This window comes from Salvelinus fontinalis, chromosome 34 (genome assembly GCF_029448725.1).
Source record: "Salvelinus fontinalis isolate EN_2023a chromosome 34, ASM2944872v1, whole genome shotgun sequence".
Lineage (NCBI taxonomy): Eukaryota > Metazoa > Chordata > Actinopteri > Salmoniformes > Salmonidae > Salvelinus > Salvelinus fontinalis.
In genome coordinates, this window is record NC_074698.1 from 34,418,742 (window position 1) to 34,436,685 (window position 17,944).

The 17,944-nt window shown below is 43.6% G+C and overlaps 2 protein-coding genes across 4 annotated transcripts; both read left to right on the plus strand.

The window, feature by feature from the left end:
* Positions 1–733: 733 nt before the first annotated feature.
* On the plus strand, positions 734–6,943 carry syngr2a (synaptogyrin 2a). Its single transcript, XM_055898560.1, has 4 exons — positions 734–963; positions 3,447–3,684; positions 4,029–4,165; positions 4,855–6,943. The coding sequence occupies exons 1-4, from the start codon at positions 865–867 to the stop codon at positions 5,068–5,070; spliced, it is 690 nt and encodes a 229-aa protein (XP_055754535.1). The 5' UTR covers positions 734–864; the 3' UTR covers positions 5,071–6,943.
* A 661-nt stretch (positions 6,944–7,604) lies between these two features.
* Positions 7,605–16,898, plus strand: cant1a (calcium activated nucleotidase 1a). 3 transcript variants are annotated; one of them, XM_055898558.1, is made up of 5 exons: positions 10,721–10,953; positions 12,670–12,766; positions 13,560–14,222; positions 15,257–15,460; positions 15,612–16,898. In XM_055898558.1, the coding sequence occupies exons 2-5, from the start codon at positions 12,757–12,759 to the stop codon at positions 15,980–15,982; spliced, it is 1,248 nt and encodes a 415-aa protein (XP_055754533.1). In that variant the 5' UTR covers positions 10,721–10,953; positions 12,670–12,756; the 3' UTR covers positions 15,983–16,898. The 3 variants fall into 3 exon arrangements, with proteins under 3 accessions (XP_055754534.1, XP_055754533.1, XP_055754532.1); XM_055898559.1 differs by lacking the exons at positions 10,721–10,953; positions 12,670–12,766 and adding an exon at positions 7,605–7,756; XM_055898557.1 differs by lacking the exon at positions 12,670–12,766 and having other exon boundaries at positions 10,733–10,953.
* The last annotated feature ends 1,046 nt before the right edge of the window (positions 16,899–17,944 follow it).

Sequence of the window (17,944 nt, forward strand, 5' to 3'; positions counted from 1 at the left end):
GTTTTCTATTTGGTGGTCAATATGCAATGTTTTCATGTCCAAAGCAGCCTGTGTCCCAATCAAAAGGCAGCATCCTTGCTGATAGGGAGCCCAGTGGAGGCTGCTGAGGGAAGAACGGACCATAATAATGACTGGAACGGAGCAAATGGAATGGCATCAAACACATTGAAATCAAGTGTTTGATACTATTCCACCAATTCTGCTCCAGTCATTACCACGAGCCTGTCCTCTCCAATTAAGGTGCCACCAACCTCCTGTGGATGCCACCATCATAGCCTATGGAAGGTGGTTGTTCCTAGGGGTATCATTGCAAATACTGCCTTAATGATGAGCTATAGCCTTGACAATAAAGATGAATGATATATTATACACTATAGCCAGAATTATTTTTTATCTTGCTCTCTTCCACACCACAATGTCAGCCAGTAGGCTACATCAGCCTATCTATTATTTTCAAAGCGTGTGAAAATTAATAGTTGATAACAAGTTAATAAAGATACAAGCCATTGTGTACACAATGGGGTGTGTGTAAAGGGACACAGACACATAGAGAGAGGATAGATGCTTATTTATTTTGCACAAACCCTTTGAAAATGTGTGATAATGTGACAATAGTGAACACTACGGCCAAAAGGTCGCTGTGAGAGTGGCAGTATGCCCATTTATTTGAAGCAATTATTAGTCCTATGAAGAAAAAAAATCCTGGAGATGACGTGGTCATGGTCGGGGGCGGTTCTTTAACTTTTCGGGAAATGAGAGTGAAACAAAACCAAAGACCTGCAACTTCACAAATGAGACCTGCGCATAGTCATTTTCTAGCTGAAGTTGGGACATATTAATCGGCATAATTTTTTTAAATATAAAATGGAATCTGGTGCCTATGGGGCCTCGCTGGCCGGAGGTGCCTTCGATTTTATGAGCTTTATTAAACAACCTCAAACCATAGTCCGCATCTTGAGCTGGGTGAGTGATTTACTCTAGGTTGACACAGCGTGTTATTTTAGGAAACTTTTGAAGTAGCTAACGTTAGCTAGCTAGCAACCATAGCTAGGTGTCTGTTTCACTACAGTACACATTACAGTTATATTGTCTTTTATGGAAAAGCTTTGCGCATCAAGGCAAGAAGACAACATGAAAGAGTTGTTGACCTGTTTTCTAGTTTGTGATGTTGTTGCAGTTGTGGAAAAGTTGCGAATGACACTTGGCTAATGCTAGCTAATAGGCTATCCAGCTGTGTTCTAGTAGGGAACTTTTCCTCGTGACCAGTTTATAGCTGTGTCAACCAAACTAAGCGTTTTGCCAACTGTTGATGATGGTAGTTGTAAGCCTGCCAACGGCCAGCTTTTGAGCTACAGATGTTAGTAGCTTGCTGCTGTAACGTTAGCTCGCTGGCATAACGTTAACTCGCTGGCATGACGTGGAAGATGTTTGTTTAACTACTATCTGATTAACTGTCAGTCTGACAGATCCACCACACCACCGTCATCCCATCAACTTCCGTACCCCTGTAAAAGTTCTGCAAGGATAGCTGTGATGACAATTTGTTTGCATGCAACTATCTATATTATTATAAGATAGACAATATGTTTAGTTTAATGGGAAAAACATGTTCATTGATGTTGCATTACACTTCAATGTCAAGAGGAGATGGATCTTGGATGCACTGAGCTAGCTAACCAAAAGCTGAAGCTCTTATGGAAAAGTCCCATTGGATACCAATCGGAAATCATCATGGGATACAGGTCATGGGGCCCCAGTTTGGTTGTTTTCACTTAAAAACCCAATGGTGTGACCGCGGAGCAAGCTCAACGCAACTTGCAACTGCTCAGTTCACTTGCCCCAGGCAACCCAAAAAATTGACCCAGATAAAAGATACATTTATTTTTCATCTCTTTGTGTTTCACATTCAATTCGCAAGTGGCTGATGTGTCTCACCGGAGAAAGCATCCGATCGAGTGAAACAGTGCTCTGTCTCCTGTATGTGTAGCCTATCTATCTGATGCTGTCTGGTCAAAAGGAGCATGACATTGTTGCCGCCTGTAGCATTGAATGCAAGGGAAGCCAGCAAGCATTTGGTTTCCCTTGATAAAAATAAAATAATAGCCAATCAGCGTTGAGCTAAACTAAACTGAGTGAGCCCACGCATTTTATCCACGCACTGCTATAGCTGTCCAAAGGGTTCCAATGGGAATTCCAATAGAATGCACATTTTGTGGTTGATAGAGTAGTGGGTGGGTGTGGGATGTCCACATCCATTACAGGTCAGCTGTCCACATCCACTACGGGTTGGCTTCATAAGGCTGTCCACATCCACTACGAGTCGGCTTCATAAGGCTGTCCACATCCACTACGGGTCGGCTTCATAAGGCTGTCCACATCCACTACGGGTCGGCTTCATAAGGCTGTCCACATCCACTACAGGTCGGTTTCATAAGGCTGTCCACATCCACTACGGGTCGGCTTCATAAGGCTGTCCACATCCACTACGGGTCGGCTTCATAAGGCTGTCCACATCCACTACGGGTCGGCTTCATAAGGCTGTCCACATCCACTACGGGTCGGCTTCATAAGGCTGTCCACATCCACTACGGGTCGGCTTCATAAGGCTGTCCACATCCACTACGGGTCGGCTTCATAAGGCTGTCCACATCCACTACGGGTCGGCTTCATAAGGCTGTCCACATCCACTACAGGTCGGTTTCATAAGGCTGTCCACATCCACTACGGGTCGGCTTCATAAGGCTGTCCACATCCACTACAGGTCGGTTTCATAAGGCTGTCCACATCCACTACAGGTCGGCTTCATAAGGCTGTCCACATCCACTACGGGTCGGCTTCATAAGGCTGTCCACATCCACTACGGGTCGGCTTCATAAGGCTGTCCACATCCACTACGGGTCGGCTTCATAAGGCTGTCCACATCCACTACGGGTCGGCTTCATAAGGCTGTCCACATCCGCTACGGGGCGGCTTCATAAGGCTGTCCACATCCACTACGGGTCGGCTTCATAAGGCTGTCCACATCCACTACGGGTCGGCTTCATAAGGCTGTCCACATAAACTACAGGTCGGCTTCATAAGGCTGTCCACATCCACTACGGGTCAACCCCTGAAATCATACCAAACACACACAATGGCTTGAAAGTGAAGCATTTCACTGTACTTGTGCATGTGACAATAAACCTTGAACACACTCCCCTTGAAGTTATCCTCTACCGTTACACTTCCCGCCAGACATATTACCTTTCATATTTTTTCCCCAGGACATACTGTATGTCCTCATGTGATTGGTTACAGGTTGTCTAACACTGTGCTACACCTAGTACAACGTGTCTTATATGATAACAGGCCTATGTGATAAGTCTTATATGATAAAGTCTTATATTATAACAGGCCTATGTGACGGACACCAGGGTGTTCTAACAGACAAATTGTTGTCTCTTCAGCTCTTTTCCATAGTGGTGTTTGCCACCATCACTGGAGAAGGCTATGTCAACCCTCCACAGCAACAAGACACCAAATGCATGTTCAACGGGAATGACAGCGCATGCGGCTTCGGAGTGGGTATCGGAATTTTGGCCTTTCTCGCCTGCGTCATCTTCATCGTACTGGACGCCTACTTCCCTCAGATCAGCAACGCCAAAGAGAGGAAGAACATTGTCACTGGCGACTTGGTCTTCTCTGGTGAGGGAAAACATTTTTTGTGATACTTCCGATGATAAATCTGTAAGGCTGTAGTTTGGCACCCAGAACTGACACTTATGGTCAGATATTTCAACGATAATCTTGGCAACACTTCCTATGAATAGCCTAGCTTCCTTACAATGCATTACAAGCAGGTTTATAATGCCATGCACAATTCACTATACTTAACTACATAGGTACTAAAGGTGCACTGCTTTTAAACATCTATAACTACACTCATAGTGTAGTTGCTCATATGTCGTTATGAGTGCACTTATAATGCATTATGGAGAGGGAATTTGGAGGAAATGTTACATAAACTTGACTTTCCCTCTGTCTGTCAGGAGTGTGGACGTTGTTGTGGTTCATCTGCTTCTGTGTCCTGGCCAATCAGTGGTCTCACACCACCGACACAGCGGCCATCTCTGCCGATGCCGCCCGAGCCGTAGTGGCCTTCTCCTTCTTCTCCATTGTCACTTGGGTGAGTCAGTCTTTCTCTCTCTCTGTCTCTTTTTTTGTCTCTGTCTCTTTCTCTCAACTGGCATGTTACTATGTGAAACTGCTAGCTGCAGCTGGTCTTAGCGGTCGACAGTGAATTCTCACCCGCTAGTAATTAATGCTGATTGTTAGGGTTCTGACTCGCTACAGGCTGTCAGGCAAGAACAAGGCAGATGAGTCTTTATCCAGAGCTTTATTATCTCTTGGTCACCACCACACAGCTACACACACACACACACACAACATAGAAGTTATCTTTGTGGTTCTATAAGGAAAGGAGAATACATGTACATATTAACAGTGATAATGCAGCTATATAATTGGAACTGTACATAGTTTAAATACTGTAGCATAGCATTTCAGACACGTATTCCCATAGAACTACAGACGGGGAGAGGCTAATCACTGATGAGGCTGCCAGTCAGGATTCATGGCTCTGTCTCTTGTCCAGCTAGAGATCTTATAAATCAAGTGTGCCAGGGCACCAGGCATTCTAGAATCTTCTACTTATCTTACACACAACACTCTCTGGCAGTAATTGTAACATGCACATAATGCTCTACACCTGCATTGCTTGCTGTTTGGGGTTTTAGGCTGGGTTTCTGTATAAGCACTTTGTGACACGTGTTATGGGATTTTTTATAACGTATTTACCAATATTTCCTCTCACAGGCTCTATTGACTACATTTGCTTATACAAGATACCGCCAAGGAGTGAGTGACATTGACCAGGGCTACACAGACCCAGCCAATGACTACAGCACCCCTTACCCATCTACCTCCGCCTATCCGCCATACCCCACCAGTGGGCCAGAGGGCTACCAGCAGTCCCCTTTCACCCCCCAAAACCAAGAGCAACCAGCACCATATCAGCCCCCGTCTTACTGAGGGACTGAACCATTGACCAGATTTGGGGGGAGGATGTTTTTTGGTTTTTAAGTTGCCATTGTTGCCTGTAGCCTGGTCCCAGATCTGTTTGTGCTGTCTTGCCAACTCCTACAGTCAATGTCATGCCAAACACAAAAGATCTGGGACCAGGCTATGGTGCCTCAGCTATGTGGCTAATCTCAGCACTCCACTGGTCCTCTCCTTTTACCTAACTGTTTAAGTCATAGCTGGTGTTGCGCTTACATAATGAAGGGTGTGTTGACATGATTTAAGTTGGTATTCATATTGTAGTTTAGATTTTGAATGGATATTTTGCTGCATTTTTATACATACAACTAGAGGGCCTGAGCTGAGCTTCAGGTAGAATCTATGGAAAACTGTTACTAGGGTAAAACCTAGAATGCCATGGAAAAATATGAGATTGAGTGCCATCACCACTTGAGGTAACTGCCATATGTTATGTTTCTGTTCTCTGTACTGTTTGTCTTGTAACATATGTAATGCAGTTATGTGGACACTGAAGTTCAGATCAAACCACTAAAACATATGTCGCTGGGAACATTGCTTTGTATTGCAACTAATGAGGCTATGCTATGCTATGGACACAAACTGTATTTTTCTATGCTGCCTAATCCAGTTATATGGTATAGTGCATATACAAATACCTTTTGATAATTTCAATGTATTTCAACGTTATAGCAAGCCCAGGATATCAGAATGTATTGCCATATATCTAGAAATCAAATGTATTGCTAAATTATTGACAAACGAAGACTGTTTTTGTTTTTCTCTGCAAACCCATACTTTTATTTGTCCCAATAATGGGTGCACTGTCTGAAAAATGCTACCCTTAACGACTACTGTATATCAGTGCTTTTAAAAACCACCACTGAACTCACTAAGAGCCTATTTCCCATGCCCAGTTTAAACCTAATCCTGGACTGAAATTCACGCTTAATGGAAAGTCTCCATTGCAAGTAGATTTTCGTCCTGGAATAGGTTTATTAATCTTGGTCTGGGAAACCAGCCGTACATTTTTGGGGGTAAATTGGATAACACGTTATCTTTTTGTCATGTGAATGTCATTTCTAGTACATGCTCCCAGGTCATGTTAACCCTTAAGTTCAATTTTTTATTGTAGTTTCAAACGAGTCTGTAATATATTTGGTAAACGAGGGTCTGTGTTGTTTAGTATCAGGAAGGCCCTCTCCTCAACTTGTTTGTCTCCTACCTTCATCTATTCCGAACGTGCCTTGGAAAGGTTTTATTCAGTTCTGGAGTGTTCTTGTCCCCGACACACACCTTTTCAGACAAAACTCATATCAGAAATCTCATAGATGAGTTTAACAAAATACCACCTAGTAGGTAATGTATATTGAATTGTAATGGTATTCCATTGAAAGAAAATGAGTAGGCGGCCAGTACGTTGCAATAAACTTTAGTGAACTATTAACAGAATATATTTACACAATACATATGGGAGCAGTCAGCATACTACATTAGGACGCACAACTGCAACGTGTTTCGACTACTAGTCTTCCTCAGGCAGCGTTGTGATATTAAATTGAAAATTGTTTTGTAAATGACCAATTCCTTTTAATCCTCCTGGGCATGACAATGCCTTCCATACAGTACCAGACTAAGAACCTTCACCAAAAACAACATATGGTCCTGCCTTTGTTCTTGGTTTATCTTTGGTACAAGCTCATATATTTACGTTCTCTCTGATGAACTGATCTCACCACTTATTATGCTCTCTGTCTTGGGTTTCAAGATTGCACTGAGAGACTTTACAGTCTGTTGCACAAAGTGCCTTATAAAAGCCTACTACACCACCGCCGAACCTTTGTCAAATAAAGGCTTTTCCTGTTTGTCCTCTTTTTTTTTTTTTTTTTAAAGAAGGGTGTATTCCAAAGGCAAATATTTGAGCAGCCGCTAAGGAGGGAGAGTAAAGGAGCTGGTTAAAAGTAGATAAATACATTTTACAACTAGAACTAGTAAGGCTATTTGTGCTCTCTGGGAGTGCCCTGTGTGTCACCTCTAGTTATTATGTTTCACATTGGACGCGGAGCTTACTGAAAACTCAGACATTGTGCAACATAAACATCACATGACTCTTGTCAATTTTTCAATCTATGCCAATGCCAGGAACCTTTCACTACTAACAGTGTGTGGTATTTGAAGTCTAGCACCGTCACTGCTATCATGGACATGAGCTTGTTCGACATTGCAGGCGACTAAATTACCGACTGACTGATCTACAAGAACCCGTGCATCATAAATAACTACTGATCAGTCAGTCACACTTTACCCTGATACATTACGGTTTTTGATCCTCTCGAACGCGGCCAATTATTTTAGCTGTTCTGTTGCACCTGCATTGCCATGAAAGTCACACTGTCGCATATTAGTTACGTTTCAACGTTGCAGACAACTGAAACACTTTCATCCAAAGTTTACGCTAGCAGCGCATAGTAATCCAGAATGCTTTTCAATTCGTAGGCTAGGTACATTTCGTTGCCTGGGCGGGACTTATTTTATACTGTCACTGAACAAGGAAGTAGCCCATGGTTTCCCTAATGATGCAAACGATGGAGACTAAACACTGTAGCCTAGATTTAAACGAAGCTGTGTTGTCGCCAATCAAACCATTATCGGACTGTTATTTGGCGCCATATCACTTGTAGTGAGTATCGTTCTAACATTATTTTTAACCGCTGCGCATCCATGAAGCTTCGTGTCGCCTTTATTTAATATTATCCGACAATTCCAGAGCATATCCTAGTTAAAAGGGACCACTCATATGTTGTCACATGTACATCCCCTTTTCATGTTCGAATTAGGCCTACTCACTAATCTGTCACTAGTGTGGTGATGGGGGCTCAAGTTGGCATGTTTTAAAATGCACTATATATACATAAAAGTATGTGGACACCTTCAAATTAGTGGATTCGGCTATTTCAGCCACACCCGCTGCTGACAGGTGTATAACATTGGCAGTTGATTGGTCTTACTGAAGAGCTCAGGGACTTTCAACGTGCACCGTCATAGGATGCAACCTTTCCAACAAGTCAGTTGTCAGATTTCTGCCCTGTTAGAGCGGCCCCTGTCAACTGTAAGTGCTGTTACTGTGAAGTGGAAACATCTAGGAGCACGGCTCAGCCGAAAGCAGGTAGCGTGTAAAAATAGTCTGTCCTGGTTGCAAAACTCCACACCAAGTTCCAAACTGCCTATAGAAGCAATGTCAGCACAATAACTGTTAGTCGGGAGCTTCATGGAATGGGATTCCATGGCCGAGCAGCCGCACACAAGCCTAAGATCACCATGTGCAATGCCAAGTGTCAGCTGGAGTGGTGTTAAGCTCACTGCCATTAGACGCTTCGCCATCTGGCAGTCAGAAGGACAAATCTGAGTCAGGAGAACACTAACCCAACCCTAATTGAACACCTTTTGGATGAATTGGTACTCTGACTGCGAGCCAGGCCTAAGTGCCCGACCTCACTAATGCTCTTGTGGGTGAATGGAAGCAAGTCCCCGCAGCAATGTTCCAACATCTAGTGGAAAGCCTTCCCAGAAGAATGGAGGCTGTTATAACAGCAAAGGGGTGACATACAGGCGCAATGCCAGTGGAAGTCTGCCAGTCTAACACTGCTCTAAAACCCATTATAAACCAACCACATGATCACACAGTACTGTAGGTCGAACCAGTATCTAGTCTTGTCATTTATAACTGCAGGAATGTAAAAGACAAGGTCATACATCAGTAGGAAGATAGACCTACTTTGAATAGTGAATGCTTGTATGTGAATATTGTCATTCAATACCATTTATCTACAGCAGAACATATTCAAAACAATTTAAATGCATAAACTATGGCAATCAAAAATAACTTGAAACAACTAGGCCTAGATACCTATTAAGTGACCTTAACCTGTCACCTAGTATTCTCTAGACAGATGGGGTGCCTCCCACAATGTTGCTACCCGAGGTTAATCACCTAGCAACATTGTCAAGAGGTTCGGATCTCTTGGCCTAACAGCTAAATTATTGAGTAGCTGGACCCGAGTTCGAGTCCCGGTCAGGGCTACCCCTGAATTTGCTACCAGCAGGTACCATCACATGGTATGCTCAGTTGAAAGGCAGAAAACAGTTAGTCTGTGCTCATTCTGCAACCCCTGCCCAACAGCTGTCACAGTGAACCATTTATTGTCTTGACACACGTGTCCTTTAATGACATATAACCTTTGTAGCGCCAAAGTCCATTATATGGCTGTTGAAGACCGTTTCTGCAGATGTTGCCTTTCTTTGAAAATTTGCTAAGAGACAGTGGTTTACAATTAGAATCGATATCTGCATGTAACTAACTTTCTCCTTTTGCTTTTTCCTGACATGGGTGAAATTCTCAAATTCATATTTATTTAAAGTAACTGTCCACTGAAAATCACTTTTAAAAGTTCATATTCTGTTACCTCATACCCAAATAATGTTGTTGACTCATCCTATACCCACCTCAAACAGATTGTTTCAGATATGCTGGCTATATCCTCAGAGAGGATAATGTAGCTGGCCAATAAGCAGTCTACTCGTGTGAATATTTTTAATGACCAGCATACGGCCACACCATTCAAAAACAGAAAATATGCTTTTTAACATACTTAAAAATAAAAAAATAAAAAAGGAAAAAACTATTTTACTCATATTGTAATTAATTATAGGTCAAATTTAATAGACATCTAGACACAATGAGCAATTACTTTAAAGTGCATTGTAGTGCAGGGAAACATATCACAACGTCTTTAAAATGACACAAAGACCATTCAAATGTATGATCAGAGTGGGTGGATAACAAAGTAGACCTATTATAATGATGAAAACCAAACATGTTATAGTCCATGCATTTCCGACTTCCACCGTGGTTTTTCCAGTCAACACTCCGCAGGTAACCTATTTGAATAATATAGCCTGCTCCCAGATCTGTTTTTACTGTCTTGCTAACTGCTATTGTCATTGTCTTGGTAGGACGAACAGATCTAGGGCCAGGCTACTTGAATACACCGCCATCATGACATGCTGTAATTGCATCGCAGACACACCTTGGTGTGTTTTCGGGTCTAAAGTTGTCATAGTGATAGGAGATTGTCTTTATAGTAATGGCTGATACTAAATCAGTGAATTTTGAACCTTGACCTTTGTGCATGTGTGCTCTGCAAGCATAGGTAAAGTCAACAGAGTGTGCTTCTAGTCTGGCCTCGTCCCATACTGTCTGTTCTGTAGCCTGGCCTCGTTCCATACTGTATGTTCTGTAGCCTGGCCTCGTTCCATACTGTATGTTCTGTAGCCTGGCCTCGTTCCAGACTACATGCCACAGAACATACAGTATGGAACAAGGCCAGGCTACAGAACATACAGTATGGAACGAGGCCAGGCTACAGAACATACAGTATGGAACGAGGCCAGGCTACATGCCACAGAACATACAGTATGGAACGAGGCCAGGCTACAGATCATACAGTATGGAACGAGGCCAGACTAGAGGAACAATATGTTGACTTTACCTAGGCTTGCAGTCCACACATGCACAAATGTCAAGCAAGACAAGAGTGGTGAAGAGTAGTTGTGTCAATTACCTTACTAGGTTTTCCCCTTTGGACTTGCGGTGGTTAATCAATACTAATCCCCCAAGTCTAGTTAAAGTTCACTACCGTTGTTGTTACCCTTAGTCACGGTTGCACAGCCAATCCCTTTCAGCTGATAAGTAAGGAGTTCACTGCTCAGCATTTAATTAACTCTAGGGCAACGGAAGAGTGTAGCTGGTCCATTGGTGCGGTTGTGGAATTGAGATGACAGTCGGCCAGCATTCAGGAAGGAGGAGGAGAAGAAAGGGTAACTCCATACTACTATACTATCAGTGACAGCAGATCCTGCATGGACTCTGTGATTTGAGGAGTTTGTTGTGAGGTACTATATGGAGAAGAGGTAACTTGGTCCCAGATCAGTTTGTGCGTGCTTGCCTATACCTCACCTACTCCTATGTATGGCATGACAACGACCATAGGATTTGCTATAGAGCCCGAACAGATCTGGGACCTGGCTAGAGGAGAGACATGTTGGAGATATGTACTATAGTGTGTGATGTCTGTAGTGTCTAGTTGGGATTCCATCCATCACAGATAGTTTATCCTGTAATTGATGCCGTGTGTTTGAGGACCTACATGCTCACACCTCAGGCATTTCTTAGTGTGGGTGCACAAACAACAATCTGTTTTCTGGTGATTTACTTTCAACCAGCTGCTGTGTGCCTGTGTGTTAGACTAGCATGCCAGAGAGGGAAGTCTGAGCAGAGGGCCTCAGGGTGTCATAATGGACTTCTGTTTGGCTGGGGGCCCTGGCCACAGTCCTGGTATAAAAGAGTCTTTCAGCAGAAGAGGAGCTGCTGCTCCTGCTTTAGAGACATTATACCCTGGTCACAGGATGTGTCGCTCCTGGAACCGACTCAAAGCGAGGTCACAAAGATTTTCCTGAGGGTGCACATGTTGGTGTATTTCTGAGAGCGCGTTTAAAATAATTATTTCATTCGATGCCGATGCTGCCTTTCACCCCGATTCACATTTGCAATTTTTTAGTTAACATTTAGGTTTGCCTGGTTACTCAAACTCCTTGCTCCGGGCAAATTCTACGCCCACAAAACATTTGTTTCTTCTCCGCAATGAATCTGGATCTGAGTACCTCCATGACGGTTTCTAGAATGGAAAAAAATTCTAACAGTTCTGGTTGGTCCCAGAAACCAATGAGTTGAGCCAGAGTCAGAATATTTGAAAATTCGGCATTGGCTTTGCTACTCTGATTGGTTAGAGATGATCCAATCACTGATTACTATGTTTTGTACAATACCCATCATTTTGACCTCACCACAAATGACTTCAACGATGGCGGTCTCAGACTGAAGTATGTATCAAACATAGAGAAGCGGAAAAATTCAGTTTGAATCATCAGCCAACATTTAGGCTACATTGAGTGTAGAATACATTTTCAGATGTATGGCGACCGATACTATCAAAAAAAGCCACCGATAATGCTGTGGCAAACAGTTTCTTATTTAGATGTACTAAAACGTAGGCAGGATTGCATTGCCTTATTCTGTCAGCTGTTGGCTATCTCTCTCACGAGTGATGTTGATTGGCTATCTGGTAAGCAGCACACATGAGATTTGCTACTGAGATCCAAATCAAATCAATCCAAATCAAATTGTATTGGTCACATACACGTGTTTAGCAGATGTTATTGCGGGTGTAGCGAAATGCTTGTGTTAATAAAGACTACTCTACCTGTTCACCACTTGTTAGCTTAGCCAAATCCTAAAAGTAGGCTAGTTTTTGAACACCCTCATCTGACAGAGTGTAGTTTTGAGTGACAAAGGTTGTGGGCGTGGTTTCCGGGTGCCTACTTGCTATCTTTCCTGCTTTACTTGTTCGACATAAAATATTGTCCCATTTTATGTCACTGAATGTGCCACTCCCAGCCTCCACGTCGACACACTGCACACCGGTGGCCAGCTTCTATTGGTCTCACCTGTAGCTACCACTTCTTCCTCCTTCACAGCAGAACTGAGCTGTGGGATGCTCATTGGCTGTACATAGACATTCTCTTCAGGATCTGCAAGCTAGTGTTCTTTCAGTGGTCTGCTATATGGACAGAGGTGAGCCTTAAAGAAGAACATCCTTGTGAGCAGAGATTATATAATTATTTTCAGTTCTTTACAGGCAAGCTGGATCTGAATGAAGCTGGTGTGTATTGTATACTGTTGTCTGGTGTGAAATCTCACACATTATTTATTTTTTATGAATGTGTATGTACTGATTTGGTGTTTCACTGATGACATTGGTATTAGTCTCTCGTGAAAGACTTAACACATGTTAAATCAAAACACCTAATCCATGTGACATCTTCAAGGAGTTCTTCAGTGGTTGTGGGGTTGTTATAGTGCCGTCAGATTCTAAAGCCGTCAGATTCTAAAGCCGTCAGATTCTAAAGCCGTCAGATTCTAAAGCCGTCAGATTCTAAAGCCGTCAGATTCTAAAGCCGTCAGATTCTAAAGCCGTCAGATTCTAAAGCCGTCAGATTCTAAAGCCGTCAGATTCTAAAGCCGTCAGATTCTAAAGCCGTCAGATTCTAAAGCCGTCAGATTCTAAAGCCGTCAGATTCCAGAGCTGCTATATTTCTCTCAAAATTGCACTGAGATACACATGATGATTGAGAGTCATGAGACTTGTGAAATATTCTATAGGATTGAGGCCAAAGTAATAACAACAATACATGGTTATCTAACTACTGGTGTGAGTGTGTTGAGTGAGTGGGTGAGAAGGAGGCGAGGAGAGGAATCAAGGAAATACAATTGAGATTCTACCTGTGTTCTGTAACTGAGGAGGGCAGCCTGTCCCTCAGAAATCAGATCTCTGACCCCTCCGTTCTCCTCTCCCTAACCTTTTCAGGTCCCTCCCCCATGCCTGTTTCTCCAGGCTACACCCAACTGGAGCAGAATGATCCGTCTATGAACCCCCTGCACATCTCAGTCGGAGGACTTCCCATGTTGGCCTCCATGACCAACACCCCAGACCCCCGATTCCGCCTCAATTTGAGGGCCATCGTAGCCCTGGCCCTGGCCATTGCCCTGGTCCTCCTCTACATGCACCTGAACCCGGGCTCCTACTCTGAGGTCCCCAGCTCCCGTAACTGGAAGTCTGGCCACACGGGGATGGCGGTGGACGTGGCGGCCGACCGCTACAATGACACTTACCCACTCAGCACCCCCGAGCGGACGCCGCAGGGCACGCGCTACCGCATCGGGGTCATCGCCGACCTGGACACGGACTCGCGCAGCGACAAGAAGCTGACGTGGTTCAGCTACATGCGCCGGGGCCACCTGCTGGTGTCGGAGAGTGGCACCAAGGTGGCCGTGGAATGGGATGCGGAGACGGTCCTGCTGGAGAGCCACCTGGCGGAGAAGGGCCGGGGCATGGAGCTGTCAGAGCTGGTGGTGTTCAACGGGAAGCTGTACAGCGTGGACGACCGAACGGGCGTGGTCTACCACATCGACGGCAGCAAGGCTGTGCCCTGGGTCATCCTACCCGACGGGGACGGCTCCGTCTCCAAAGGTCAGTGAGGCTGATGAGCCAAAATCAAGTGCAGAATCGACCCCCCCCCCCCTCAAACCCATTCTTCCTAGGCACTCCTGTAGATCTGAAAGGATTGAATAGGTATAAGTTATATGGTAATTGCTTCATCTTGCCTTCTAATAGGGTAGATGGAATTTTCACCATATTGCTGACACCTATTTAATCCTCTCCGATCTCCATAAGTGAATATGGAGTAGGGGTTAGGGGTCAATTTGGGATTGTGTGAGTGTCTCACTGTGTTGACCAGGCAGGCAGATTTGGAACTTCATCTGTTTATTTACTCTAAGGGGTCTGTTGAAGAACCTCATCTGGGGTAGACCGCAACCATGGCAATGGAATTTGTTGGATCTCATTCTCATTTGGAAACACTTGAGTGTACAAAACATTAAGAACATCTTCCTAATATTGAATTGCACCCTCTTTTGCCCTCAGAACAGCCTTAATTCATCGGGGCATAGACTCTACAAGTTGTCGAAAGCGTTCCACAGGGATGCTGGCCCATGTTGACTCCAATGCTTCCCACAGTTGTCAAGTTGGCTGGATTTTTGGGTGGTGGACCATTCTTTTTACACACTAGAAACTGTTGAGCATGAGAAACCCAGCAGTGTTGCAGTTCTTGACACAAACCTGTGGCAACTACTACCATAGCCAGTTCAAAGGCACTTAAATATTTTGTCTTGCCCATTCATGGCACACATACACAGTCCATGTCTCAAGGCTTAAACATCCTTCTTTAACCTGTCTCCTCCCCTTCAGCTACACTGATTGATGTGGATTTAACAAGTGACATCAATAAGGGATCATAGACTGACCAGGTGAAAGCTATCTCATGGAACAAGCAGGTGTTCCTAATGTTTTGTTCACTCAGTGTATGTGTCCTTAATAAGCCAAGTGAGAGAGTATATTTCTCTTAAATACTGTTTAACTCTAGTGCATTTCAAAGGTCTGTACAGTAGTTTAGTGAATCATAAAATCTTGATGTGTGTCCCAATGACCCTCTTTCCCTCTGTCAGGGTTCAAGGCTGAGTGGCTAGCGGTAAAGGACGAGCACTTGTTCGTGGGTGGCCTGGGGAAAGAGTGGACAACCACCACGGGGGAGGTGGTCAACAACAACCCTGAGTGGGTAAAGGTGGTGGGCCATCGGGGGGACGTGCAGCACCAGAACTGGGTCCCCAAGTACAACCTCCTGAGGTCCGCAGCTGGGATCGAACCTCCAGGTGAGAGCTGCAGGGTTGCAAATGCTAACCATGCTAACGCTAACTGCAGAGGCTATGCTGACTGTTGGCCTACCATATACAGTTAGAGTTATCCCTGCAAACTATTAGCATTCTTTATGATATTCAGATTCTCATGACATTCTCTCCCCAGGTTACCTGATTCACGAGTCGGCCGCGTGGAGCGACAGCCTGCAGCGCTGGTTCTTCCTCCCACGCCGCGCTAGCAAAGAGCGCTACGACGAGACGGCCGACGAGCGCCGCGCTGCCAACCTCGTCCTCAACTGCTCGCCGGACTTCGAGGACGTCACTGTGAACCGGTTGGGCCCGCATAACCCCACTCACGGCTTCTCCTCCTTCAAATTTGTCCCCAACACGAACGATCAGATCATCGTGGCTCTCAAGTCAGAGGAGGACGCTGGGAAAATCGCCTCGTACATAATGGCATTCACACTGGACGGCCAGATCCTGTTACCTGAAACCAAGATAGGAGACGTGAAGTATGAGGGTCTGGAGTTCATTTAGGAAAACAAGGACATATAGTAGCTATGTGGAACATAGTTGTTGACATTCCACGCACTCAAAAGTTAACTTGCTGCTTGTTAATTGACTGTGAAGACGACACGCAGCCCAATCGATCAATCACGGATCAGAAGCCATTTTGGTGTGACCTGAGGTTGAGCAGGAACGTGTTCATTCGGCATCAAATGGAAGAAAACAGACTGAAACAGGGAGGGGCTACCTGTCATTTTTTCGTTTTATGTTGCAAACAATTTAAAATCATAATTTTGTTGAATGCCCTAATGAACTCAACTCAAGGTTTCAGGGCCAAGACATTCTGTTCAGTTAATGGGAGCTGAGAGTAGCCTAGGCTACCTGAACAAAGTCCTCAAGTTGAGGATGTCCTCTTGATGGCCATCCTCTACCTAGGCCAACGGCTGTCTTCTAAAGTAATGTAGACTTTGTAAGAATGAATGTACAAATAATCAATTAATCTTAAACTGTGATTTCACTCATAAAATGCAGATACTGTACATCCAGGAAATAATGGATTTGTTGTTTTTTCCTGTATAACACAGTTTAATCTTTTTACTACATGAAATCATATACTTCAGGACACTATACCCTACGTCAGGGATCATCAACTAGTTTCAGCGGTGGAATGATTTTGTTTTTGAGCGGATGGTCGGCGGGCCGGAACATAATTACAAATCATTTGTAGACTGTAATTTGACCACAAGCCCAAACAGATATATTTGACTAAAACATAATTATTTCAAACCTTGCTTACGTTTGTCTACGATCACGTGTCTCTCTATTATGTGTGGGAATACTTGGGAACAGATATCCCAAATTAAAATCACTTGGAGCTGATTTGCTGGTGTTTTTAGTCTTATGTCCAACAATGAAAATGCAAAGAATAAAAACCTGCCCTACGTGACTCCATTGACCTTTATGAAAATCTGTTTTTTAAAGGAATATAGAACAAAGCAGAATCTCACATCTTCCTGTTTTGTTTTACTGGTGTTTTTTTGAGTAAAATCTATCTTGATACACCCTGAGTCTTTTATTGGGTGGGGTTGGAAAACATACAAAATCAAGAGACATTAACCTCAAAGAAGATGACTATTTGTCTGCATTACGTAACTATCACATCAACTTTTAGGTTGGGTACCATGAATATACCTTGTTATTGATTAGCACGTGTGTATTATTATCATGTCATATGGATGTGCGCGTACAAAGCATTTGTCATTTGTTCAATGCTGTTTATTCTGAAGATTGATTGAACATAATACAAATGTATTAAATCATTTTACGTATAAGTTAGGGTTAGGGTTAGGATTTAGGGTTAGCCATTGTTTTTTCTTGTCAAAGGTTGATGAGATTAGGCCTGAGCTAATCCTTGATCTCTCTTGGTTTAGTCAGTCTTATCTATTGGGGATCAAACTAAATCAATGACAACAAGCTGTGCAACCAGCCCCCTGTGAGGTCACACTACATTTAGAGAATCCAGTTGCAGACGTGCAGTTTTGATTACGTTAGTAAATACTTTCACCCCTGTGGCTATAGCCGAGTTAAATAAAGGTTCAATAAAAATGAAATGTATATATAAGCAGTGTCATTTTACAAGGGTTTTAAAAGAACCACGACGTGCGCAGCAACACACCAAGAGGTAAGATATTTAAGAATCTGAATTACATTTACATTTAAGTCATTTAGCAGACGCTCTTATCCAGAGCGACTTACAAATTGGTGCATTCACCTTATGACATCCAGTGGAACAGCCACTTTACAATAGTGCATCTAAATCTTTTAAAGGGGGGGGGGGGGGGGGGGGGGGGGTCAGAAGGATTGCTTTATCCTATCCTAGGTATTCCTTATTAACAATCAATTGTTAATAAGAGTTTGAAATGACAGTACTGTAGTTTTGGAAATACAATATTTGGTTGATTTGGTTACATATGCTGAAAGCATATCCAAATG